The sequence below is a fragment of the Candoia aspera genome, chromosome 6 (genome assembly GCF_035149785.1).
Source record: "Candoia aspera isolate rCanAsp1 chromosome 6, rCanAsp1.hap2, whole genome shotgun sequence".
Classification (NCBI taxonomy): Eukaryota; Metazoa; Chordata; class Lepidosauria; order Squamata; family Boidae; genus Candoia; species Candoia aspera.
In genome coordinates this window covers 88,302,215-88,328,900 of record NC_086158.1, presented here as the reverse complement: position 1 = coordinate 88,328,900, position 26,686 = coordinate 88,302,215, and the positions used below count along the sequence as shown (strand labels likewise).

Sequence of the window (26,686 nt, the reverse complement as noted above, 5' to 3'; positions counted from 1 at the left end):
GAGGGAATGGGAAAGTTTCATTCAAGGCTTTGAACCTGTAACTAGACACTTAAAGAACTTCTTACCTTTCCTAATGGCTTGTGGCACTAGTTATTGAGTTAAGATTACAGGTCTACGTTCCTCGCAATACCAGTTCGAGGTTGGAACCTCCTTCTGAGTTCAGAGATCTTTTGAAAGACTTTTCTTCTCCGTTTCCATCTTCAATGTCTTTACAAATATTGCTGCAATTATTGCAATACTGCTTTTCTCTTTGAACATCTCTCTGAAACTCTTTGTTAAGTTCCTTCCTCAGCTTTTTGTCTTTCTTGGCTTTGGCTTCTCTTCTCTTGGCAATTTCCACGGTTTGTTCTGACATCCAGTTTGCTTTCTTCTGTTTCTTCTTCTTTGCCAGTCTCTTTTCACATCTATCCATAACAACTTCTTTAAGTTCATTCCATAGTTCCTCTGGTTCTCTATCTCTGGGGTACAGGGCTTCAGGACTAAAGCAATTCCAGATGTTCTCCTTGAAAATAGTGGGTATATACTCAAGATCATATTGTGGAAGTTGGCTTTCTTCTTCTTTAGTTGAACTTTTGTTTTTCATTTGGTTGAACCTGTGTATTTTTATTTGTTCTTTTGGCTGGCAGCCTTCTACTTTTAATTTTAGAGCTATTCTTGCTATGGAGATTTTGCTAGTACATAGTACATGGCCACATCACTCCAGACACAATTCTTGTTTTTCTCAGCAATGGAGACAACACCAGCATATCTTCATTTGTTTTTCAGTCTAGTCTTATTATGCCTAGTGACCACCATAGTATTCTCATCTCCATAGTATGGAGATCCTGCTCATGTTTCTTGTTGTGGGCCAGCATTCCACTCCATACATTGTAGCTGGTCTTATGACTGTTAGGTAGACTTTGGATTTCAGACGTATAGGGGTTTTCTTATTGAATAGAACACAGTTACTTGGTGTCATTTCAACCAGGTGTTGTAAATTCATACTTGGGCATCCTGGGGTGTTTCATGTTCAGGAGCCATGTTTGATTCCAGGTGCTTTAATTGGATCACCTTATTTAATTTGAAATTATTAATCTTGAATATCTACCATATTCAAGATAGTCAGTCTTCTTAATATCGAACCTCATTCCACAGTTCTTCTGGAACACATCTACTAGATCAGATTAGAGTTCAGCATCAACAGGATGTGTATGCCAGGGCTTGGATGGATACCTCAAGGAAGCTCCACAGACTGATTCTTTGCTTTTCACTTCAGATGATGGGCAGTTGTTTCACAATGGCTGGTTATATGTTCCTATCATTTAAGGGAAGAAATGATAGTAGAACTACTGGACATGGGGATGTGTTTAAAACCGCATTGGGTACTCAGAGAGTTTTGATGGCTGAGGGCAAGAGCAAATGTCAAGGACTATTTTGACTCTTGTCATATTTGTTGCTGGGCTAAATCTGTCCTTGGTGAGCCAGCTGGGATGCACTTTTCCAATTATTAGACATTAAAATTAATTTGTACTCTTTGAAGCAACCTGCCTCTAATGGTCAAACACAGAGAGTGAACAAGATTTTGGATCAATATTTAAGGTTCTGTGTTTCTTATCAATAAGACAATTGGACTGAACTCTTGCAGAATTTGCCTACAATAACTCAGTACCATTGACATGTTACCCTTTCAGGTGACCTATAGTTTCCACCCCCATGTTCTGCCCTCTAGAACTCCTTCATCACATCTGAGACATCCTACAGGAGAGAGAGGCTGCTCAGCTTCTCTAAAAGGAACAGCTGGATTTTGGTGAATGCTGCATACAAGTCGGTAGCAGACATACACAGGCAAGAGTTTGCCAAGATTGCAGTGGGAGAGTTGATGTGGCTTTCAACTGAGTTTTTGTTTTTGGCCCAACCCTCCAAAAAGCTGGACTCTAAAGTTTATTAGCCCTTTCTCAGTGGTTCAGCAAATTAACCCAGTGGCCTTTTGTCTGCAAGTATCTGCATCTCTGAAGATTCATCCTATTTTTCATCAATTGCTACATGTACAGTGGGAACCTCCCTATAGCTTACAATCTAAAATACTTATGTGTCCCTACATTCTGGTGAATTGGGAGGAAGAGTATAAAGTAGAAACTATTCTGGATGTGCGATATAAAAGGAATATCTAGCAGGGCTATCTGAAATTGGACAGATCATGGGAAAGTTCAACAGATGTCCACACCCTGCACCTTGTACACCAGTTTCATCTAATATTCCTAGGAAAGATTCATCCCCATGATCTGCCACCTCTATAAAGTGACTGACTCCCAGGATGAAAGTGACTCTGTGCTTCCCAGCATGATGAGCTCTCCAGAAACTTAGCAGAAAGAGGGAATGGCTTTGAAGGACAGGAGGAAGGGCTTTACCAACACAATGGTCAGATAAAAGGGGCCTGAGCTCGGGCCAAGGAAGTAGTGTGAGTAAACTGACATACTGTCAGCCCTTCAAGGCAGACCAGACTTGAAACCAGTCATGCAAGCCAGAGTTACTTTTATTATAAAGATATAGTAACGAATCTTGCAAGTCTGAATGCATTTCCCCCCTCCCTCCCTTCATTTTCGTGAGAACTAGAACTTGTCTGAGATGTTTTTGCACTTTACAGTTCTGCCCTGGACTAAAGCTCCTTTTATCTGACTGTTGTCTTGGTAGCAGCTCTTCCTCCTGTCCCTCAAGGCCATTCCCTCATCCCACTACATCTACATGGCTTGGTTTCCTAGTCTGGATTACCTCAAAAGGGCTAACACAAGAACAGACTAGCATGCAGCCAGAGGAGAGAGGGCACTCCCTGGATGATTGGGGGAGCTGCCAGGTAAGGGCAAGGGGAGTAGGCCCATACATCAGCAGGAAGGAAGGAGGGAATTGCCTACTCCTACTTCTCTGCTGCAGGACTTGTCTAATGATCTCAGAGAGCTGCTGTGTAAGGAGGGTGGAAGTTAGTGAGGGGAGTTGGAGTGAGTCTGTAGTTAATTTCATGACTCCATTCCAGTGTTTTCTTTGCAGGCGGGAGACTAAATCTAAAGGGAGGTGAAAGCCATAGAGATGACTCCAAAGCAGCGACAGTTACAAAAACATGCTTTAAGTCAAGAAAATGAGGAAAGCACAAAAAAGAAACTCAGATTGGCTCTGCCCTAACTCCCTTGGATATAAGAGGGAGAAAAGGAAAAATGTAGGCTTTCAAGATTCCGTTAATATAACCTATATCAATGAAGTATCATTCCAGTCAAACTTGTGGAGTCTGTTACCTGAACTGGACTACTCAAAGAGCTGATGGAAAGATACAATGTGGCCATGGCTGCTTAAATTTTTGCATATACCTATATTGCTTGTTGTAGCTCACTAAGGTGGCTATTTAATCTCCTTTACCTGGTACTATCATATAGATCAGGAATCCACAACCCCCGGGCTGCAGACCGGTATCAGTCCGTGGCCTGTTAGGAACCAGGCCACACAGCAGGAGGTGAGCGGTGAGTGAGCGGTCAGACTCGCATTACTGTCTCAGCTCCACATCCTGTCAGGGAAAGCAAGCCCATTGGCTGCTATCTCCAAATGGCGTGAAGAAAAAAGAATAAAAGGTCAGGAAAAAGAGGAAGCACTTGAATCATCCCGAAACCATCCCCCACTGCTTTAGCCACTTTACTATTAAGTATGAAGGCTACTCCATTTCTTCTGTGGTCCTCTTGTCCCCAGTAGTAGATCTGGTGGTCATCTGATGTGAAGTGGCCCATTCCAGTCCATTTCAGTTCACTGACACCCAAAATGTCTATCTTTAATCTTGACATCTCACCTTCTTGTTGAACAATTAGGATCAGACTAAAGAGATTAGGGAAGACCCACAGATCAGTTAGATATGGGCTCACTAATATTCCTAATGAATATGCAGTGGAGGTGAAGAACAGATTTAAGGGACTGGATTTAGTAGACAGGGTCCCAGAAGAACTATGGACAGAAGTTCGCAACATTGTTCAGGAGGCGGCAACAAAATACATCCCAAAGAAAAAGAAAACCAAGAAGGCAAAATGGCTGTCTGCTGAGAAAGACCAGTGAGAGAGGCTGGGGGGGGGCACAGGAAGAGTGTGGGGGCATTGGTTAGGCCCCCACAGTGCCGAGAGCATGAGCTGGTACACTGCGGGGCCTACCACTGCCCTGGGGTTGATTGAGTGCTGGAGATGTGTGAGTGGAGGAGACCCTTATTTCCACCCAGGGTTCCTGAAGGTCTGGGAGTAGAGGCAACGGGGCCTGGAAATCCCGGGGCTATAGGGCAGGGTGTACTATTGAGGTGGTGATGGGTCGGGAATGTTATGACGGGAACCAGAGGGTGGGCCATCTTCAGGGAAGACGCCCCGGTGTTGGTTACCGGTGGTGTGTTCTGGCCCTCCGGGTTCAGACCCAGGCCCTGGTCAGTGGGTTCTTGAGTGCCCTGGTCTCTGGCTGCTGCTCCTTAATGCCAGGTCTGTTAACAAGGCCCCCCTCATATGTGATTTAATCACAGAGGAGGGGGCAGACCTGGCGTGTATCACTGAGACCTGGCTGGGCCCAGAAGGAGGGGTAGCCCTTTTGGAAATGTGCCCAGCTGGGTTTCAGGTGTGGCACCAGCCGAGACACCAGGGCAGGGGAGGAGAGGTGGTGGTTATTATCTGAGAGTCTCTAGTGGCCTTCAGGGGTGCTGCTCCACAAGTGGCCAGTTGTGAGACCCTGTTCTTCAAGTTGGGCCTCCAAGAACAGTTGGGAGTGTTACTACTGTACCTGCCTCCCTGCTGCGCAGCAACCTCCCTGCCTGAGCTGCTGGAGGCTGTCTCAGAGTTGGCAGTGGAGTTCCCCAAACTTATGGTTCGGGGGACTTCAATGCCTTCCCTGGGGCGGGCCTCAGAGGCAGCTCAGGAATTCATGGCGACCGTGGCAGCCATGGGCCTGTCCCAGATTATTCGGGACCCGACTAGAGACAGTGGCCTCACCCCGGACCTAGTTTTCTTGTCGGAGCAGTGGCAAGATGATCTGAGGGGAGAATTACATCTTTCCCCTTTGTCATGGTTGGATCATGCCCTGGTGACCCTGGGGTTATACCAGAGGATCTGCGGCACGATCCGGTGGAGGCCCTTGCCGCTACCTGGAATAGGGAGATGGCCAGGGCCTTGGACAGGATTGCGCCTATGCGGCCTCTCTTGCCTCATCCAACCCGACACTCCCCTTGGTTTATGGAGGAGTTGAGGGTTTTGAAGAGGCTTAAGAGATGTCTAGAGCACCGCTGGAGGAAGACAAAGACTGAATCCGACCAAACACAGGTTAGAGCCACTGTTAAGTCCTACCTTGTGGTGGTAAGAGCGGCAAAATGCTGATATTTCTCCGCTCTTATTGTATCCGCAGAATGCCACCCTACGGCCCTGTTCAAGATCACACATACCCTTCTGCGAAAGATGGGCCCAGTGGCCCACCTACAGGGCTGTGCGGAAGAGTTTTCTGAGCATCTGCAGGATAAAATCGCCCGGATTCGCTCCAAGTTGGACTCCCAGCATGAAGCAGGGTTTCTGGAGATGCCCAGGGAACGTTCTTGCCCAGTTATCTGGGAACAGTTTGATCCTGTTGGACCCGAGGAAGTGAACAGGATCCTCCAGATTGTGAATGCCACCACCTGTCATTTAGATCCATGCTCCTCCTGGCTGGTGAAGGCAGCCCGGGAGGTGACGTGGTTGAGTCCAAGCAATGGTTAATACATCTTTGGGAGAGGGGGTGTTTCTGGCTGCCTTTAAGGAGGCGCTGGTGCACCCCCTCCTCAAGAAACCATCGTGGGACCCTACTGTGCTGGACAATTTTCGTCCAGTTTCCCACCTCCCCTTTTTGGGGAAGGTGGTTGAGAAGGTGGTGGCGTTGCAACTCCAGGGGGTTCTGGGTGAAACGGATTATCTGGACCCCTTTCAGTCAGGTTTCAGGCCAGGATATGGGACAGAAAGGGCATTGGTCACACACTTATGGATGATCTCTGGCGGGAGCGGGATGGAGGTAGTGCATCCATCCTGGCTCTTCTTGACCTCTCAGCGGCTTTCGATATCATCGACCATGGTATCCTTCTGGGACGGCTCAGGGAGTTGGGGGTGGGAGGCGTGGTTCTGTGCTGGTTCACCTCCTTCCTCCAGGGCCGTTCCCAATCGGTGGTGACAGGGAGCGAGAGATCTGACCCTTGGCCCCTCTGTTGTGGGGTACCACAGGGTTCGATTCTCTCTCCTCTCTTATTTAACATCTACATGAAACCACTGGGTGAGATCATCCGTCACCATGGCATGAGGTATCATCAGTATGCTGATGATACCCAATTATACATCTCCATCCTGGGTGAGGTAAGTGATGTGGTGACTGCCCTTTCTCAGTGCCTGGGGGCTGTGTGGGCCTGGATGGGGAACTTCAGGCTTCAGCTGAACCCTGGTAAGATGGAGTGGTTGTCGGTTGACGGCTCCTCAGTTTCCGGGAAATTGTCATCTTTAGTTCTGGATGGGGTGGCACTGCCCCAGACAGACCTGGTGTGTAATCTGGGGGTTCTTCTGGACTCATGACTCCTGGTCGCAGAGCAGGTGGCAGTCGTGGCCAAGAGGGTCTTTGCTCACCTTTGGGTTGTGCGCCAGTTACGCCCGTTCCTGGAGCAAGAGGCCCTCCGAATGGTCACTCATGCCCTCGTCATCTCCCATAGAGACTACTGCAATGCATTCTACATGGGGCTACCCTTGAAGAGTATCCAGAAGCTTCAGCTGGTCCAGAATGCAGCCACGCAGGTTATTTTTGGTGCCCCTAGATCGGCACATATAACACCTTTACTGTGTGAGCTGCACTGGGTGCCAGTTTTCTTCCAGGTCCAATTCAAGGTGTTGGGTATCACCTTTAAAGCCCTACATGGCATGGGGCCAGGCTACCTGAGGGACCGTCTCATCCCCACAACATTGACCTGCCCCACCCAGTCAGGAAGAGAAGGCATGTTACGGCCCCTGTCTGTAAGAGAACTTCATCTGGTGGGGTCCAGGAAGTGGGCCTTCTCTGCAGTTGCCCCCGCCCTTTGGAACATCTTGCCTGCAGAGGTGAGGCAGGCGCCTTCACTTCCAACCTTTGGGAGGGCCCTGAAAACTTGATTCTGCTGTCTTGCTTGGGACGGGAAGGTGGGCAACCATTCATGCGGTTGGGTCACGCCGTAGAGCCCCTCCCACTTGATTAGAATTTTTTAACCTCTTGGATTTTATACTTATTTATATTGTATTTTATATTTGTAAATTGTTTTTTATAGGATCTTAATTGTTTATTATTACAGTTTTAATTTTATTGTAAACCACCCAGAGTCCCTCTTTTGGGGGAGATGGGTGGTAGCAAAATTTGAATAATAAATAAATAAATAAGGAAAGCAAAAGGCGACAGTGATAGGGGGCAGATATGCCAGATTAAATGCAAAATTCAAGAGGTTAGCCAGAAGAGATAAGGAATTATTTTTAAACAAGCAATGTGCAGAAGTATAAGAAGACAATAGAATAGGAAGGACAAGAGACCTCTTCTAGAAAATTAGAACCATCGGAGGTAAATTCCAGGCAAAAATGGGTATGATCAAAAACAAAGATGGCAAGTACCTAACAGAAGAATAAGAGATCAAGAAAAGGTGTCAAGAATATACGGAAGATCTGTATGTTGTTGTTTATTCGTTTAGTCGCTTCCGGCTCTTTGTGACTTCATGGACCAGCCCACGCCAGAGCTTCCTGTCGGTCGTCAACACCCCCCGCTCCCCCAGGGATGAATCCATCACCTCTAGAATATCATCTATCCATCTTGCCCTTGGTCGGCCCTCTTCCTTTTGCCTTCCACTCTCCCTAGCATCAGCATCTTCTCCAGGGTGTCCTGTCTTCTCATTATGTGGCCAAAGTATTTCAGTTTTGCCTTTAATATCATTTCCTCAAGTGAGCAGTCTGGCTTTATTTCCTGGAGGATGGACTGGTTTGATCTTCTTGCAGTCCAAGGCACTCTCAGAATTTTCCTCCAACACCACAGTTCCAAAGCATCTATCTTCCTTCTCTCAGCCTTCCTTACGGTCCAGCTTTCGCAGCCAAATGTTACTATGGGGAACACCATTGCTTTAACTATGCAGACCTTTATTGTCAGTGTGAGTCTCTGCTCTTAACTATTTTATCGAGATTTGTCATTGCGATCCTCCCAAGAATTAAACATCTTCTGATGTCCTGGCTGCAGTCAGCATCTGCAGTAATATTTGCGCCGAGAAATACAAAGTCTGTCACTGCCTCTACGTTTTCTCCCTCTATTTGCCAGTTATCAATCAAGCTGGCTGTCATAATCCTGGTTTTTTTTTTGAGGTTTAGCTGCAAGCCAGCTTTTGCACTTTCTTCTTTCACCTTCATCATAAGGCTCCTCAGTTCCTCTTCACTTTCAGCCATCAAAGTGGTATCATCTGCATATCTGAGATTGTTAATGTTTCTTCCAGCGATTTGAACTCCAGCCTTGGATTCCTCAAGCCCAGCATGTCGCATGATGTGTTCTGCGTACAAGTTGAATAGGTAGGGTGAGAGTATACAGCCCTGCCGTACTCCTTTCCCAATCTTAAACCAGTCCGTTGTTCCGTGGTCTGTTCTTACTGTTGCTACGTGGTTGTTATACAGATTCTTCAGGAGGCATACAAGATGACTTGGTATCCCCATACCACTAAGAACTTGCCACACTTTGGTATGGTCCACACAGTCAAAGGCTTTAGAATAGTCAATAAAACAGAAATAGATGTTTTTCTGAAACTCCCTGGCTTTTTCCATTATCCAGCGGATATTGGCAATTTGGTCCCTAGTTCCTCTGCCTTTTCTAAACCCAGCTTGTACATCTGGCAATTCTCGCTCCATGAATTGCTGAAGTCTACCTTGCAGGATCTTGAGCATTACCTGACTGGCATGTGAAATGAGTGCCACTGTTCGATAGTTTGAACATTCTTTAGTGTTTCCCTTTTTTGGTATGGGGATATAAGTTGATTTTTTCCAATCTGATGGCCATTCTTGTGTTTTCCAAATTTGCTGGCATATAGCATGCATTACCTTGACCGCATCATCTCGCAAGATTTTGAACAGTTCAGCTGGGATGCCGTCGTTTCCTGCTGCCTTGTTATTAGCGATGCTTCTTAAGGCCCATTCAACCTCACTCTTCAGGATGTCTGGCTCTAGCTCACTGACCACACCGTCAAAGCTATCCCCGATATTGTTATCCTTCCTATACAGGTCTTCTGTATATTCTTGCCACCTTTTCTTGATCTCTTCTTCTTCTGTTAGGTCCTTGCCATCTTTGTGTTTGATCATACCCATTTTTGCCTGGAATTTACCTCCGATGTTTCTAATTTTCTGGAAGAGGTCTCTTGTCCTTCCTATTCTATTGTCTTCTTCCACTTCCGCGCATTGCTTGTTTAAAAATAATTCCTTATCACTTCTGGCTAACCTCTGGAATTTTGCATTTAATTGGGCGTATCTCCCCCTATCACTGTTGCCTTTTGCTTTCCTTCTTTCTTGGGCTACTTCTAGTGTCTCAGCAGACAGCCATTTTGCCTTCTTGGTTTTCTTTTTCTTGGGGATGTATTTTGTTGCCGCCTCCTGAACAATGTTGCGAACTTCTGTCCATAGTTCTTCCGGGACCCTATCTACTAAGTCCAGTCCCTTAAATCTATTCTTCACCTCCACTGCATATTCCTTAGGAATATTAGTGAGCTCATATCGAGCTGATCTGTGGGTCTTCCCTAATCTCTTTAGTCTGATCCTAAATTGTGCAATAAGAAGTTCGAGATCTGAACTACAGTCAGCTCCAGGTCTTGTTTTTACCGACTGTATAGATGTCCGCCATCTTTGGCTGCAAAGGATGTAGTCAATCTGATTTCGGTGTTGTCCATCTGGTGAAGTCCATGTATAAAGCCGTCTCTTAGGTTGTTGGAAGAGAGTGTTTGTTATGCAGAGTGAGTTGTCTTGGCAAAATTCTATCAGCCTATGTCCTGCTTCGTTTTGTTCTCCCAGGCCATGCTTACCTGTAATTCCAGATGTCATTTGACTGCCCACCTTAGCATTCCAGTCTCCTGTGATGAAAATAACATCTCTTTTAGGCATGTTGTCCAGTAGGTGCTGCAGATCCTCATAGAACTGCTCTATTTCAGCTTCTTCAGCATCTGTGGTTGGGGCGTATATTTGGATTACTGTGATGTTAGATGGCTTGCCCTGAATTCAAATTGAGATCATTCTGTCATTTTTTGGATTGTATCCAAGCACTGCTTTAGCCACTTGACTATTAATTATGAAGGCTACTCCATTTCTTCTGTGGTCCTCTTGTCCACAGTAGTAGATCTGGTGGTCATTTGATGTGAAGTGGCCCATTCCAGTCCATTTCAGTTCACTGATGCCCAAAATGTCTATCTTTAATCTTGACATCTCACCAATAACCACATCCAATTTGCCCTGGCTCATAGATCTTACATTCCAGGTTCCAATGGTGTGTTGATCCTTAGAACATCGGATTCGCCGTTCACCACCAGCACTGTTGGCCGCTAGCCGTCCTTTCGGCTTTGAGCTAGCTACGTCATCACGTCTGGGGCTAGTTGAACTCATCCTCTGTTCCTCCCCAGTAGCATTTTGACCATCTTCCGACCTGGGGGTCTCATCTTCCGATGGTATACCGACATATCTCTGGTTGTACTGATCCATTTAGTTTTCACAGCAAGAATACTGGGGTGGGTTGCCATTACCTTCCCCAGGGATCGCATTTAGTCTGACCTCTCTGTCATGACCTTCTTGTCTTGGGTGGCCCTTCACGGTTTAGCTCATGGCATCATTGAGGTGCTCAGGCTCCAGCACCACAACAAGGTAACGATATCGAGGATAGCTTTGACGGTGTGGTCAGTGAGTTAGAGCCAGACATCCTGAAGAGTGAGATTGGTTGGGCCTTAAGAAGCATTGCTAATAACAAGGCAGCAGGAGACGATGGTATCTCAGCTGAACTGTTCAAAATCTTGCAAGATGATGCTGTCAAGGTGATGCATGCCATATGCCAGCAAATTTGGAAAACACAAGAATGGCCATCAGATTGGAAAAAATCAACTTATATCCACATACCAAAAAAGGTAAACAGTAAAGAATGCTCAAACTATTGAACAGTGGCACTTATTTCACATGACAGTCAGGTAATGCTCAAGATCCTGCAAGGTAGTCTCCAACAATTCATGGAGCAAGAATTGCCAGATGTACAAGCTGGGTTTAGAAAAGGCAGAGGAACTAGGGACCAAATTGCCAATATCCGCTGGATAATGGAAAAAGCCAGGGAGTTTCAGAAAAACATCTATTTCTGTATTATTGACTATTCTAAAGCCTTTGACTATGTGGACCATAACAAATTGTTGCAAGTTTTTGGTGGTATGGGGATAGCAAGTCATCTTGTCTGCCTCCTGAGGAATCTGTATAACAACCAAGTAGCAACAGTAAGAGCAAACCACGGAACAACAGACTGGTTTAAGATTGGGAAAGGAGTGTGGCAGGGTTGTATACTCTCACCCTACGTATTCAGCTTGTACACAGAACACATCATGCGACATGCTGGGCTTGAGAAATCCAAGGCTGGGGTTAAAATTGCTGGAGGAAACATTAACAATCTCAGATATGCAGATGATACCACTTTGATGGCTGAATGCAAGGGGGAACTGAGGAGCCTTATGATGAAGGTGAAAGAAGAAAGTGCAAAAGCTGGCTTGCAGCTAAACCTCAAAAAAAAAAACCAGGATTATGACAGCCAGCTTGATTGATAACTGGCAAATAGAGGGAGAAAACATAGAGGCAGTGACAGACTTTGTATTTCTCGGCGCAAAGATTAATGCAGATGCTGACTGCAGCCAGGACATCAGAAGATGTTTAATTCTTGGGAGGATTGCAATGACAAATCTCGATAAAATAGTTAAGAGCAGAGACTCACACTGACAATAAAGGTCTGCATAGTTAAAGCAATGGTGTTCCCCATAGTAACATATGGCTGTGAGAGCTGGACCATAAGGAAGGCTGAGAGAAGTGAGATAGATGCTTTGGAACTGTGGTGTTGGAGGAAAATTCTGACGAGTGCCTTGGACTGCAAGAAGATCAAACCAGTCCATCCTCCAGGAAATAAAGCCAGACTGCTCACTTGAGGGAATGATATTAAAGGCAAAACTGAAGTACTTTGGCCACATAATGAGAAGACAGGACACCCTGGAGAAGATGCTGATGCTAGGGAAAGCGGAAGGCAAAAGGAAGAGGGGCCGACCAAGGACAAGATGGATCGATGATATCCTTCCAAGGACGGACTCATCCTTGGGGGAGCTGGAGGTAGTGACAACCGACAGGAAGCTCTGGTGTGGGCTGGTCCGCAAAGTCACGAAGAGTCAGAAGTGACTGAATGAATAAACAATCACATCATTTCCCCACTTTTATTTTCATGAGAATTGTAGGGGAGAGTGGGCTCTCTAAAGCATTTTCATAAATTAGTTTCTTGGCCTGGGCTCAAGTTTCATTTATCTGATCATTGCCTTGGTAGCAGGTGTTCCTTCTGTCCTTCAACACCATCCTTTTTATTCACTACGTCAGGGAAGTTAAGGATGGCTGCTTGTGCAAAATTCTCAGATGGATCTAATAAAGTGATTTAGTATTAGGACCAACTGAGATGTGCATGCTCAAACCAGCACAAAAATCTCCCTTGTCCAGATCCAGGGACTGCTGTGAAGGACAACGATTTATATCTCTCAGTAAAGAAACAGTAGCTGGCCAGGTCTCTTGAAGCAAAGAAATATCAAACTGAGAAATACTGTATAACTCATGACAGCAGGGTCCCCAATTCTAACTTCCCATCTATTAGTGTTCCAGGAGGGTAATGACAATGATTGAGATGAAACTGCAAGTCAGTTGGACTTTTCAGGAGTCGAAAGTGTAGTGCATTTTGTGTCAAGCCTTGACCTTGGGGTGGTGGGTACATTTGAGGCAGCTAACATTCTGCCATCAATAATAGAATACTTAGCTTGCAAATGTTTTTTAAAAAATCGTTTGTTTTGTTTGATGCCTTTGAGTCCGTATAGAGTCCTGGCAACTTCCTGGACAAGTCCATGCAGTTTTCTTGGCAAAATTTTCAGAAGTGGTTTGCCATTTCCTTCTTCCTAAGGCTGAGAGAAAGTGACTGGCCCAAGGTCACCCAGCTGGCTTCGTGGCCTAGATGGGATTAGAACCAGTTCTAGCCTGGTACCTTAACCACTACATCAAACTGGCTCTGTAACTTGCAAGCTGGGGCTTTATAATACAGTTAAAAAAAAAAAGAATATAACCTTTAGCTGTGAAAGAGAATTCTGGAAATCAATATCACTAAAATTTTGAACAATACTTCATTTTCTGTATTTAGGAACTGATTTGTATATATCAATATACATAGTGTACCTGAGAGCTCATGTCCCTGAGTTCATATAGTGTACCTTGTATATGTGTTCATGATACACATTCTGTGGCTTAAAATATCTCTAGCACATTTTTATTTCAGTTTAGATTTCCAACTGAAATTGGGATGAATATTAACTGATGATGAAAAACATTAATGATGTTACCTACCCTGGTTATAAAATGTCTGCAAGAAAACAGCCAAGTTCAGTGAATACCAAGAATCCATCAGTTCAATTCTGAGCTATATTTTGTACTATATATGCTACATATATATATTTACATGCACATGCATACACATATTTAAATATAAATATAAACATATTGGAATATTAATTCCCTGGCTCGAATACTGACATAGACTGGCATGAATATGATTTTGACCTAATAGAACGCTGTTGCAATTCTTCTGGCTATAGGAGACATTTTATGTGTTTATTATTCACAGTTGAAAATGAGAGCAGGAGGGATGAGTGATTCATCAAAATGGAAAAAGCAGAAACGATCACCAAGAAACTCTTGCCATGTAACCAAGGTATCTCAAGGAATAGAACAGTCATTTGCTAATGGCACAGGTATGACAAATAATTGTTTATATACTAAAATGTATCTACTCCATTGAGAAAACTCTCCCTCTTTCTTGTTACCAGTTGCCATGTTGGTGAGAGGAGCTATGGGAAGAAATGTTCTTTCATGTAAATAGATCCTAAATTGTGAGGGGTTTAGAAGAATAAAACATAAATGGAAACCTGACTCAAGTTTGGCCTGTACTAAATTATTTTTGATATTATATAGAAGAGAGTCCAATGATTCTATAACCATAAAAGCCATAGTGGAATGGATATCAGTATATACTTGATTGTTGTCTAGACCAGGCCTACACAACCCATAGAGGGGAATGGGACACATTGATAAATTAAAAATAATCACAGGTTACAAATGAATAGCTGGTGAGCCAATCACCTGTTCGGCAACAGGATGGGAGCTGGTGGTCAGTGAGACCTGGAGACATTGGAGCCTCTGAACAGTGTGTGAGCAGCAGCAGTGGTGGATCCTTCCTAAGAGCGACAATGTTTGGCGACAGTGGATTTACTGAGTTTTAAAAAAACACTGGCGGGCTGCACAAGGCTATTTGATGGGCCACATGCTATGCAGGCCTGGTCAAGACGTTAATGCTTAGAATATGAACATAAGCAGTACAAGAAGACAACTATGATTTAATATAAGGGTGTACAAGAGGTTTCATGCGTGAACTGTTTCACTGCCACACTTCATGAATGGGATGATATTCTTTTATTGAAATACAGTGTTTTGTTTTCTCCAAGCATAATATTTCTCATTGATACCAAAAAGTTCCACTTCTGTCTCATCTGTTCACAGAACATTGTTCCAGTAAATTCTTACATCATCCAGATCTTTTTTGGTAAAGTTAGGTTGGGTGACAGTCAGGTTTCTTCCTTGGTATCTTCCCATGAACACCATTTTTGTTCAGTATTTTCCTTATGGTGGACTCATGAACACTGCTATCAGAAAGTGCAAAATCAATTTGCTGAGTCTTTGCCATTATTCTGAAATTGTTTGCAACCTCTCAGAATATTGTATACCATGCTCTTGGGGTGATTTTTGTGGAAGAATCATTCCTGGGAAGGGTAACAGCGGTGTTGCATTTTCTCTACACTTTTATAACTGTTGAGAACAATGAACATACATGGAATGTTGTTACAGAGAGGAAGTCACATCAAAGTCATGCTGGATTGTCATCTCATTTATTTGAACATCCAGCTCAGTTTGCCCCCTTACAAAAGCTAACCTTCATCTTCATATACTTTTTCCAGCAAAGACAGTGAATATTGGCTTAACTTGCTCAAGAAAGACATGACAGAGTGCACTCTTTTGGATGTTGTTTAACCAGAATCTCTCTAGCTATTAATAGGACTTAACATTCTGATTACATTGTAGGTCACAGAACTGCACCATCACAGATAGTTCTAAAGAGTTTACACACTTCTTGCCACTGTAGCTGGAACACTGTGGGAAAGGGATTGTGATATTGAAAGCCATCAGGAGATCCAAGAGGGTCAGAATGAACACATCATCCCCATCCCGAGCCCTTCAAAGGTCATCTAGAAGTACAACCAGTGCCATTACAGTAATATAACCCAGCCTGAACCCTGACCAAAAAGGGTCCAAATAATCTACTTCATCCAAGGACCTCCAAAGCTGAGAGCCCACACCCTCGCTATAACTGTCCTAACAGCCAGGAATCATGCTGAGACAAGGAACTGGTCTCTAATGTTTATTGCTAGTACATAACAGGAATCCTAACAAACTGAAGAAGCGTGGGAAAAACCCAGACATATAAACCCCAAAGGTTAAGGCGGTCCCGATCTGTGTCTCTTTGAATGGCTGACCAATTCCTCAGTGCTACGCATGCGCTTAACAGTCTGGATGGGAGCCCCCTGCTTACCATCCTTACTCATGACAATAACCCTGCCTAAAAAGGGAAGGTTGGAGACTGAGTAAAAATTGTCCAACAAGGTTGAGTCCAACTGTGAACTCTTATGAAGGGAGCACACCACTGTCTCCTTCAAGACAAGTAGAACCATCCCTTCCCACAAAGAGGCATTAACCACCGCTTGGACCCAACAATGTGTAACGTCCCGGGAGGGGCATGTGTCCAGAATTCAGGTAGTCCTCATTTAACAATGGTAATAGAGCCTGGAATTTCCGTTGCTAAGCCATGTGGTTGTAAAGTGAGATGGCATCGCTTAGCGACTGCAGTCCTGGCAATTCCCCTTGCCAGTGTTAAGTGAATTTTACCCATTTACTTGTTAACCTGAGCACCTAACCCAATCCAAGCCATTCCGGGCTTGGTTCCTCCTAGCCCCAAACACTGCCTTCAGCTCCCCCCATCTGCCTGTCTCCCTGCCCTTTTGAAAGCCCTGCACCCTGCCTTGCAGGGCAGGAAACCCTGCCGTGCAGTACAAAGTCACCTGCGCTGTGCTACCCGCCTGCATTGTGGCACCAGACGCACCAAGCCTCCCACCTGCCTGCACTGCCTGCCTGTGCTGCCCGTGCCAAGCCACCAGTGCTGTGCCGTGCCATTTGCGTTGTGCTGCGCCATGTGCCTGCACTGTGCTGTGCCACCTGTGCCGCAGCAGCCACCCACCCGTACTGCCCCACGCCACCTGCCCACACCGTGCCACCCACCTAGGCTGCGCCACTCAGATCATGCCAGCCAGGCACCTGCCCATGCCACCTCCCTGCATCGCCCCAGCCACCTGCCCACGCCAAGCCACCCACTCTCCCTCGTCAAGCCACCCGTGCTGCGTGAAGTCACCCCAGCAAGCTCCAGCCTCCCCAGCCTGCATTCATTCACCCAGCTGCCTCCTCTCCCAGTTCCTCTCACCCACCTTTCGACTTTTTTACTCAGCTGCCACGGGCGAAGCAAAAGCACCTTGCTGACTTTGCTGAGTCCTTTTTGGACCCAGATTCTCTGGTGAACGTTTTCTCCATATCTCTCCCTTCAGAACACTGTCTTTGGAAGCTTGTGCTATCTTCTCAGAGCCTTTGGAGCAGCGGGTGGGTGGCTTGGTGCAGCATGGGCGGGTGGTGCAGTGCAGGCAGGTGGTGTGGGTGGGTGGCGCGGCATGGGCAGGCAGCGTGGGAGGGTGGCATGTGGGCTAGTGGCTGATGCGGGTGGGTGACACGGGTGGGTGGCTTGCTGGCGTGGTGTGGCTGGGCTTGCTGCCCCGCAAGGCAGGAGGTAGGGCTTCCAAAAGGGTAGAGATGAGGGGGAGATAGGTGGATGAGGGGAGTTGAAGCACCCCGCAGTTGTAAGTGCGGGCGGGCTGCCGACCACCCAAATTTTGACCACATGACCGTGGGGGTGCTGCAACAGTCATAATTGCGGACACAGGTCATAAGTCCATTTTTTCAGTGCTGTTAGAATTTTGAATGGTGGCTGAATGAATGGTTGTTAAGTGAAGACTACCTGTAGGACCCTGTCCACTTCCTCAGGATCAACTGACTCAAACTTCTTCCAGATAATTAATTGTGCTTAGTTGCTCTTAATTGTGCTGTTCTTGCTATCTTATCAGACTATCTGATCCTTGGAATATCTGAGCCTATATAATTGTCTCTAGCCTGGGCATTACTGTCCCAGAAAATCAGCTAAGGCCCAAATAAAGCAATAGCAGAGAATGATCACTACTTCACCATAGCCCAAATTTAAATGAGACTATCAAGTAGAAAAAAATCATAAGATATTAGTGTCATAGATAATATTTTCATCATCTGAACACATAGAAAAGAATAATCAAATTTCATCATGATCTCAACAACTTCCACCCCACCATCAACCTCAGCCTCAACCTATATTTAGATTTATTATTTATTAAAGAGATTTATATGGCTGTTCAACTCGCTCATGGTGACTCTGGGCGGCTTACAAAAATAAAACCCCAAATACAAAACCCACAACACCCCCACCCCCCTGGCAGCAACAGTACAATTCAAACAAGCCACTTGATGGGCTCCGCATCAACCTGGGATCCCCAGACCCGCTAGCAAAACCATGTCTTCAGGGTCTTTCAGAAGAGTGTTAAGGTGGGGGCCAATCTTATCTCTGCAGGGATGATGTTCCACAGGGAGGGAGCCACCATGGAGAAGGCCTTTCTTCTCTGTCCCACTAGATGGACCTTCTTAATGGGGCGGACCTGTAACACATTGCGCCTCCCTGATCTGGTGGGTCGGGAAGATGTAGCTGGGAAAAGGCAGTCCTTCAAATAACCTGGCCCCAAGCCATGAAGGGCTTTAAAAGAGAGTGTCCCTTTCTTGGGGGAGATGGGCAGTAATAGAAGTTTGAGAAATAAATGAATGAATGAATGAATGAATAAATAAATGCGACAACCAGCACCTTGAATTGGACCCAGAAGCAAATTGGCAACCAATGCAGCTCCTGCAGGAGAGGTGACACATGTGCAGATCTGTACTTGCACAAAACCGTGTGGGCTGCCGCATTTTGAACCAACTGAAGCTTCCAGATACTTTTCAAGGGCAGCCGCATGTAGATCAAGTCAATTTTCATGATGTCATGATAAGACTACACAGTGGACTCATAAACCCCACATTATACAAGAAACCTACAGATCACCATCCATTAACTGCGTGCTTCCAGCTTCAACACATTGCCAAATCTATTTGTAACCAGGCTCCTTACCACAACTGCATTGAGAGGGAGGCTCAACGGATAGAATTAACTAGGCATTTAAGAGACTAAACTGCCCACCTAACAAGATCAATAGACAAATCAACTGAGGCAGCTCAGTTCCCAGGGAGGGCCTATTAAAAGACAGAGCATAAAAACAGAACAAAACACCACTGGTTGTCACATACAGCTCACAGCTCAAGCCACTCAAACACATTATTAATATGCTACTACCCATATAGGATCATGACACTGTACTTTCTCAGGCACTGTGTGGCAAGGCCCTTAAAATGCATACAGACAACCGCTCATCTGAAATAGATTCTCACAAGCAATATGAAACAACAATTATGCTAATATTGGAACCAGATTCTGCAGTACACCCAGATGTCTACTTTGTCCCCTTATGTACACCAGTAGGGCTATCACAGACCCCAGCTTAACAAAATCACAAGATTAAAACCACCTTCCCATGTTCTTTGTCTAATATGATGTATGCCACCATCCACCGGCAGTGCCCCTCTAGATTCTACCCAAGATAAGAGGCCAAACTTTGTGTAAAAGAATTAATGGACACGAGTTTGATATCAGCACTCAAACCAGGGACAAAATAATATCACAACATTTCAACCACCCAGGACACTCCATTACAGATCTCAGAGTAGCCTTTTGAAAAACAATTTCTTTTCTAGCACAATTGAGAAAGAGATTGCTGAACTCCTGTATTTATTTTTATTTATTTTTATTTTATTAATCCAATTTATATAGCTGCCCATCTCACCAGAGGCGACTCTGGATGGCATACAACAATCAGATAAAAACAGTAAATATAGCAGTAGATAAAAATATAAAAGCCTTATAATAAATATCATAAAAACCAAAAATACAAACTGTAAATGAGGGAGGATAAAAATGGCCCCCTCAACAATGGAGCCACCAAGCAAGTCTCCAGTTCCCTAGGAGCCCCAGGCCTGATCACATAACCGGGTCTTGAGGAACTTCTGGAATATCAAAAGGGATGGCGCTGATCTAATCCTAGGGGGAAGGATGTTCCATAAGGCGGGTGCCACAGCTGAGAAGGCATGTCTCCTGGGACCCACCAAATGCAAGTCCCTGGCCAATGGTACCCAAAACATGCCTTCCCTGCAAGATCTGATGGAGCAGGCTGATGTAACTGGGGAGAGGTGGTCCCTCAGCCTGGTTCCATGCCATGAAGGGCTTTAAAGGTCAGAACCAGCACCTTGAATTGGACCTGGAAGCAACCTGGCAACCAATGCAGCTCAGGGAATAGAGATGTAACATGTACTGTTCTTGGAGCGCACATAACTGCCCGCACTGCTGCATTCTGTACCAGCTGAAGCGTCCAGATAGTCTTCAAGAGTAGCCTCATATAGGCACATTGCAGTAGTCCAATCTGGAGGTGACTAGGGCATGAGTGACTGTAAACAGGAACAGGCGCAACTGGTGCACAAGACAAAGCTGTGTAAAGGCCCATCTAGCCATGACTGCCACCTGCTCATTGAGCAGGAGTCGTGAATCTAGGAGGACCCCCCAGATTGCGCACTGGGTCTGTCTGGGGTAGTGCAACCCCATCCAGCACCAAAGATGGCATAACCCTGGAACACGTAGGCCCCGACAACCACAGGCGCTCAGTCTTGCCAGGGTTTGGCTGAAGCCTGTTGTTCTCCATTCAGACCCTCACAGCCTCCAAACACCAGGATAAGATGTTCACAGCATAGCTTAATTCACCAGGAGTGAATATATAATAAAAGTGGGCTACAGCTCACTTCATTATGACTAAACTGATGTAGGATTTAAACTGGGATGAGGCAAACACAAGGTTAAGCACAGCAAACCAGCACAGCATACTTAGGATACCCAACCCCATGGTGATGGATGAACTCACCCAGCAGCCTCATGTAGATGTTAAAAAGGAGAGGAGAAAGCACCGACCCCTATGGCACCCCACATAGTAGGGGCCAAGGGCGGGACTCTCCTCCCCAATCATCACCAACTGGAATCGACCCCAACGGAAGGAGGCGAACCAGCACAGCACTGTGCCACCCAATCCTCTGAGCCGATCCAGAAGGATACCACAGTCCGTCTGTCTGTCTATTTATTTATTTATTATTTAAATTTATATCACTGCCCATCTCCCCCCCCATTGGGTTTACAATAAAAGTAATAATAAAAACATATAAACCTAAATTACAATCTAAGAATGTAAATAAGATAATGAATGTAAAATCCAAGGGGAGATGGAATCACAATCAATAGGGGTGCTATGGCGCCAACCACCCCCAGGTGGAGCTGTTACCCTCCCCATCCCAAGCAAGGCGGGAGAACCAGGTCTTCAAATTCTTCTGGAAGGCTGAGAGCGAGGAAACCCATCTCAACTTCAGGGACAGGATATTCCAAAGGGCAGGCGCCACTGCCGAGAAGGCCTGCCTCCTGGACCCCGCTAGATGAAATTCCTTTGCTGATAGGGTCCGTAGCATGCCCTCCCTGCCTGACCGGGTGGGGCGGGTCGATGTTATGGGGATGAGACAGTCCCTCAAGTAACCTGGTCCCATGCCATGTAGGGCTTTAAAGGTGATAACTAACACCTTTAATTAGACCCGGAAGCAAACTGGTACCCAATGCAGCTTGAGTAACAGTGGTGTCACGTGTGCCAATTTTACAGCACCAACAACTGTCCGCACAGCCGCCTTCTGGACCAAATATATCAAAATGTTTTGGGCTATCTCAGGAGGTCTTAGCAAACACAATTGTTTTTTAACTCATTACAATTTTAATTGATAAGGTACTTGTAATCTATCTCACATGTCACCTGCATCTACATAATAACTTCGTGTTTGCCTCATCCCAGTTTAAATCCTACATCACTTTAGTCATAATGAAGTGAGCTTTAGCCCACAAAAGCATATGCCTTTTAATAAAATTAATTAATACAATTTATTAGTCTGAAAAAGTGCTACCAGACTCCTGATTTCAGTAAACCAGAGAGCTTCTTAAAACCAGATAGGCAACTAGAGATAGCCCATTCAAGAGCAATCTGTGAAATACCAATATCAATCTCTTATTCCAGATAACTTTTTAAAATAGTTTATGGAAAAGCTGTAGGTGTAATGCCATGATTTTAGTGGAGGATATTGACAAATTACTCTTACTGTTAGGAAGGTATTTTGTTTCTAACAGAATAATAAAACTGCAAGTTTTTCTGAAAGGAAGTAGGGGGAGAACTGAAAAATATATTAAGAAAAGGCACTGGTTCTCATGATATTGTGGACAGTTTAATGAAGACATTAGCATTATTTCCCTGTGGACATTTTTAGTTATGAAAATGAAAGAGAAAATAGCTGTCACAGAAGTGAAACATTTTAAGCTGTTCTAAAAAAATGGGAAGTGTTAGTATCAATCAAACAATCACAGGTCTTCTCCTGTTTCATTCCAGATGTCTGGAAAACATTTTTATTGTCTTTGTTCTTCTTTTCTGAACTCCCTATTTCTCCTTAATCCTCTAGAGTTACAAGATTGTGGCAGGATATAAATCAAATACTCTATTAATTAATATATGCTGGAAATCTCTACTGAATATTCTGAATAAATGGACTATGTTTCTCATCAGAGCTACTTAAGAAGATACATCTCATTAAATGTATATGAATCACTTTTGCCTCTATCCTTACATCCAGCTAGACTTTACTATTTCTCTCAAGATGCACCAGATCAAAAATGCCAAAAGAGTTTGAGAACTTACGGTTGTGATAATTTCAGTGATTTTGCCTCCTATAATTTTGTCTGTAGAAACTGTATGTCTTAACAAGATGAGTTAACATAATAGTTTGGAATATAGAATAGGATGTGCCGTGCACCAGAATCATTGCTTCAGAATGTGCAGTGGCCTGTATGTATCACCTGTCTACTACTCCTTAAACCAAACATTTGTTCCCAGAATTGTACAGAGTTGCAATGATAATTATATGATCCTGGAAAAAATCTCAGCTGCTCTCTGAGGCATCTTTTTGGTCTGCAGGCATGGCTCCTTGGGTGCTGATTTATTACACAAGTTGTTAACTTCAACACAAAAGTCTTTAAACAGAGTATGTATGTAAATACGTATTTCTGTAGGAAAGTATACTATCCTTCAGTTATATTATGAAACAGGTGCTCTGTAAATATTCTAATTCAGAACTGATTAGAAATAGTCTGATTTTAATCAGAGATGAGGGTCAAAAATTTTTTCATGGAAATATTTCTGGGGTCAAAATTTTCCACTTCAGATAAATTTGTGAGTTTCAAAGTTGTATGCTTGGAGTTGGGATTTCATTGTTCTTCCTGTGAGGGCTGTGGCTCTTGATACAAAAAGTAATTTAATCATACCTTGAGGTATGATTAAAAGACAATAGAGTCCTTTGTGAAATAAATACAGTATGTTCTTTTTAATTAATTCCAGTGAGGTAGGCCACCATGTATGTATTAGTGAAATAATGGATAACAGTACACATATAGCAGATATAAAAATGGAAAGAGGACACCATGTACAATAAATGAATATATGGCTAATATTACTGCTATTTATTGTTCACAGGTGAGGTTAATGTCATTGATGTACCCTCCCCCATTTCATCTGGAAATTCAGAAAATGCATCTTCTATAGTCAGTCCTGTCACTGACAGTGGTTTGGAGTTATCTTCCCAAATCAGCTCAAAGGATGATCTTACAGATTTACAACTTCTCAAACCTTTGGGAATCAGTGCAACAATGCCCTTAACTGAGCTTAGAGCCAGAGAACAGTTAGAACTACAGGTATGAATTTCCTTTACAGCGCAGCTCAGCAGACCAACATACCAGTTACAGTTATAAAAGTGCTTTCAGTTCAGTTGGCCAGCTATGTAGTCTTAAGTGGGCTGATTTTAATTCTCCCTCCAAACCAAAAGAAAGAGTATATTAAGAAATTAGCATGTGAAAATAATATGATTAATATGGGTAATAGAGGCTGAAACACAAAATAGGGTGATAGTTACATTACTGCATTTTCGGATTAGCCTTGCAAATAAATATAAAGGTAATAAGATGAAAAATATTTCTGTATGTGTATGAATTTGATTTCTAATCTACTTTTTATGAAACTTGCAAAATAATTACTACAATTAAAATAGTGAAATCTCAGTAAAGTATTTCCATTTCAAACTTTAATATCTGCTGTCCCTGTAGGTCTTCTCAAGCACAGTTTGTATTACCAGAATTACTCTTCATGAAGGTTAGACAACACTAACCTTATACTAGTTGGATTGGTTTGGGTTATGAATGACACAAATCTTTTAAGGTGAAGAGCAATTTTGCAGTGGACAAGTTGCCTACATAAATTTTTGAACAGAGTAGGCAACCGGATGGTCATGAAAAGTTTAAGACTACAGTTCCCATTTTCTCTTGCCTTTGGCAAGGTTGATGGAAATTGAAATTTAAAACTTTGAAAAGGCTTTTACTGTTGAATATATTACTATTCTTAAAGTAGCTAGAGGTGGAAAATAATTTGCTGCTGTTGTAGGTGCAAGATATCTAATCACAAAGCTGAGCAATTCTGATTATGAAGACTGATTTTTTTTAGCATATGGGGTTACTTATGTCAGTGAACTAGTGTATGGGATTACCTGTGTCATGTAGCAATATTAGCTTATGCTACCTTTCTGCCTTATTGTCTTTGTGATTAAAGAATGTATGTCCCCAGGAGGAAAAGACTCCATCTGCCTCAGTTGAATCCATCCCAGAGGTTCTTGAGGAGTGTACTTCTGTAACTGAACACTCAGATTCTGCTTCAGTTCATGACATGGACTACGTTAATCCCCGAGGAGTACGATTTACTCAGTGTTCTCAAAAAGAAGGTGAGTGGACTGGAAAAACGTAATCATAATTTCTGTTTTCTTTCCATTCTATGTCTTTAAAAAAAGAAAGAAATACCAATAATTTGCCACTATCAAGAATAATGTTGTATCTCTGACTAACTGGAAGGATGCTGAGCAGGAGTACCATAGTTGCAAACTTTTTGTGTGTTCTCTTTATCAAGGAGCAACATTAGCCCCTTATGGATTGCCCTGTATTCGTGAACTACTGCGCTTCCTCATCTCCCTCACTAATCCACATGACCGTCACAATTCTGAGGTGATGATCCACATGGGTCTACAGCTGCTCACTGTTGCTCTTGAATTGACTTCTGTTGCAAACTGTCCATCTCTCTTAGGACTTATAAAAGAAGAGTTATGTCGGTATCTCTTTCAAGTAAGTATGGTCATAAATACCTATATAAGTATTATCTTTAAAAATATGGCACATAAAGCATTTTGGAATAATTATTTTCTGTATGATTTTGGATTGTTTTTTTTGGATGGGAGGAAAGAATAGATTTACATTCATTATCTTTGAACTTTTCATTCTTTCCCAGTTATTGAACATGGAGCGGCTCAATTTATATTCAGCTTCCCTTAGGGTTTGTTTCCTTCTATTTGAGAATATGAGAGAACACCTGAAATTCCAACTGGAGGTGAGCCTCTTGAAGTATAGTTACCCAATCTTTGGAAGAAATTATTCCTGTCTGGGGGAATGCCTGGGGACAGTTTGAAAAAATGTTCCATATCATTAAAATGCTCCCTATACATGTTCATATGCTAGCATTTTGTGCTCTTACATTCTAATGTATTAGTTTATATTTTTTGCCTCAGTGCTTTGTGCAGAGAGAAAAACATTTTGAAACTCTAGCTGCAAAGTCTAGAATAGAAAAGTAAGGGTGGAGACCAGGAAAAGAAAGGAAGTATAATTTACAACATTCACCCATGCTATAGATTAATCCAATAACCTGAACTATCCTATACCTTTCTGCCAGATGTATATCAAGAAACTGATGGAGATCATCACTGTGGAAAACCCCAAGATGCTCTATGAAATGAAGGAGATGGCTCTAGAGGCTATAGTTCAGCTATGGAGGATTCCTAGCTTTGTAACTGAACTCTACATTAACTACGATTGTGACTACTACTGTGCTAACCTGTTTGAAGACCTCAGCAAACTGCTATCAAAGGTCTTGAAGAATTACTTTGGTGTTTTCTTTTCAGTACAATTGCAAGCACAAAATAATATCCATGTTTATTTTTTAAGGAAAACTTAGGGAACTTCTCCAAAGGTTGAATGTGGCCTGTGGAAATTCCCAGTTTGGCCCACAAGCCTCTCAAAGTTTTGCCCTCCTTACTCATGCCTCACTGAACTGATATAACAGGAGAAAAATAATCTTATAGCTGATCAGAGCTTTTCTGCACCCTAGCAGTGCTTCAGCGTATCATCCAAAGTTATCAGTAAAAGACTTTTTCAGATCCTGAGTACTGGGAGTATTTTCTGAAGAGGAGCTCAGCTGGAAGGTCTATTTTCAGTGCTGTACCCTTTCCTCAGAAAAATGCCTCATGGTTTAAAACTTAACCATGATTGTCAGTGGAAATATTTTAAAACCCAATTGCAGTAATATGTGTTGAAGTAAGCCTGTTTATGGGGGAGAGAGGATGGATTTTAGGTGTATGTATAGGAAAAAAATAATTTTGGATTGTGATTCTGATCAATGTTGGCATGCTGTTCCCAGAACACTTTTCTTTAAAGTCAATTGGACACTGATGATAAAATATCCCTGTCTTATACTTGATTAGGTCTGTGGTGCTTAGCAAGTTGTGCTTAATCTTTGTGTGTTCCTCTACAGGCTATGAAATAAGTATGGAATTAGGAATACAGCAAGAGAAATAATTAAATCTAGCATTCCTAACTACTATGATTTTTCTTTATATCAAGAATGGTATAAAATGGTATAAAATCTAATATACCAGAAAATAATGGAACTCCAGATTCTTTCACAGTATCACTATGGATGGGAACACCTGGCTACAAATGCAAATTAGCAAAGTTCTAGACTTGAAGGCCTGTGGATAGATTTTAGGAGATCCATGACTTGGGAAATAAATTATTTTCACTGTTTTATTTCATGTATTTA

The 26,686-nt window shown here is 43.5% G+C and overlaps 1 protein-coding gene across 8 annotated transcripts in view; it reads left to right on the top strand.

Moving 5' to 3' along the window:
- Positions 1–26,686, top strand: part of GBF1 (golgi brefeldin A resistant guanine nucleotide exchange factor 1) — a 210,712-nt gene that overhangs the window by 90,136 nt on the left and 93,890 nt on the right. For 5 of the 8 annotated variants that reach the window (XM_063307610.1, XM_063307609.1, XM_063307606.1 and 2 more), the window contains exons 9-14: positions 13,900–14,026; positions 23,252–23,469; positions 24,377–24,545; positions 24,728–24,939; positions 25,103–25,201; positions 25,541–25,735. In XM_063307610.1, coding sequence (XP_063163680.1) covers positions 13,900–14,026; positions 23,252–23,469; positions 24,377–24,545; positions 24,728–24,939; positions 25,103–25,201; positions 25,541–25,735 — 1,020 coding nt within the window. Of the gene's footprint in view, positions 1–13,899; positions 14,027–23,251; positions 23,470–24,376; positions 24,546–24,727; positions 24,940–25,102; positions 25,202–25,540; positions 25,736–26,686 lie in introns of those variants that run through there. The other 3 variants (XM_063307612.1, XM_063307608.1, XM_063307611.1) reach the window with 2 other exon arrangements.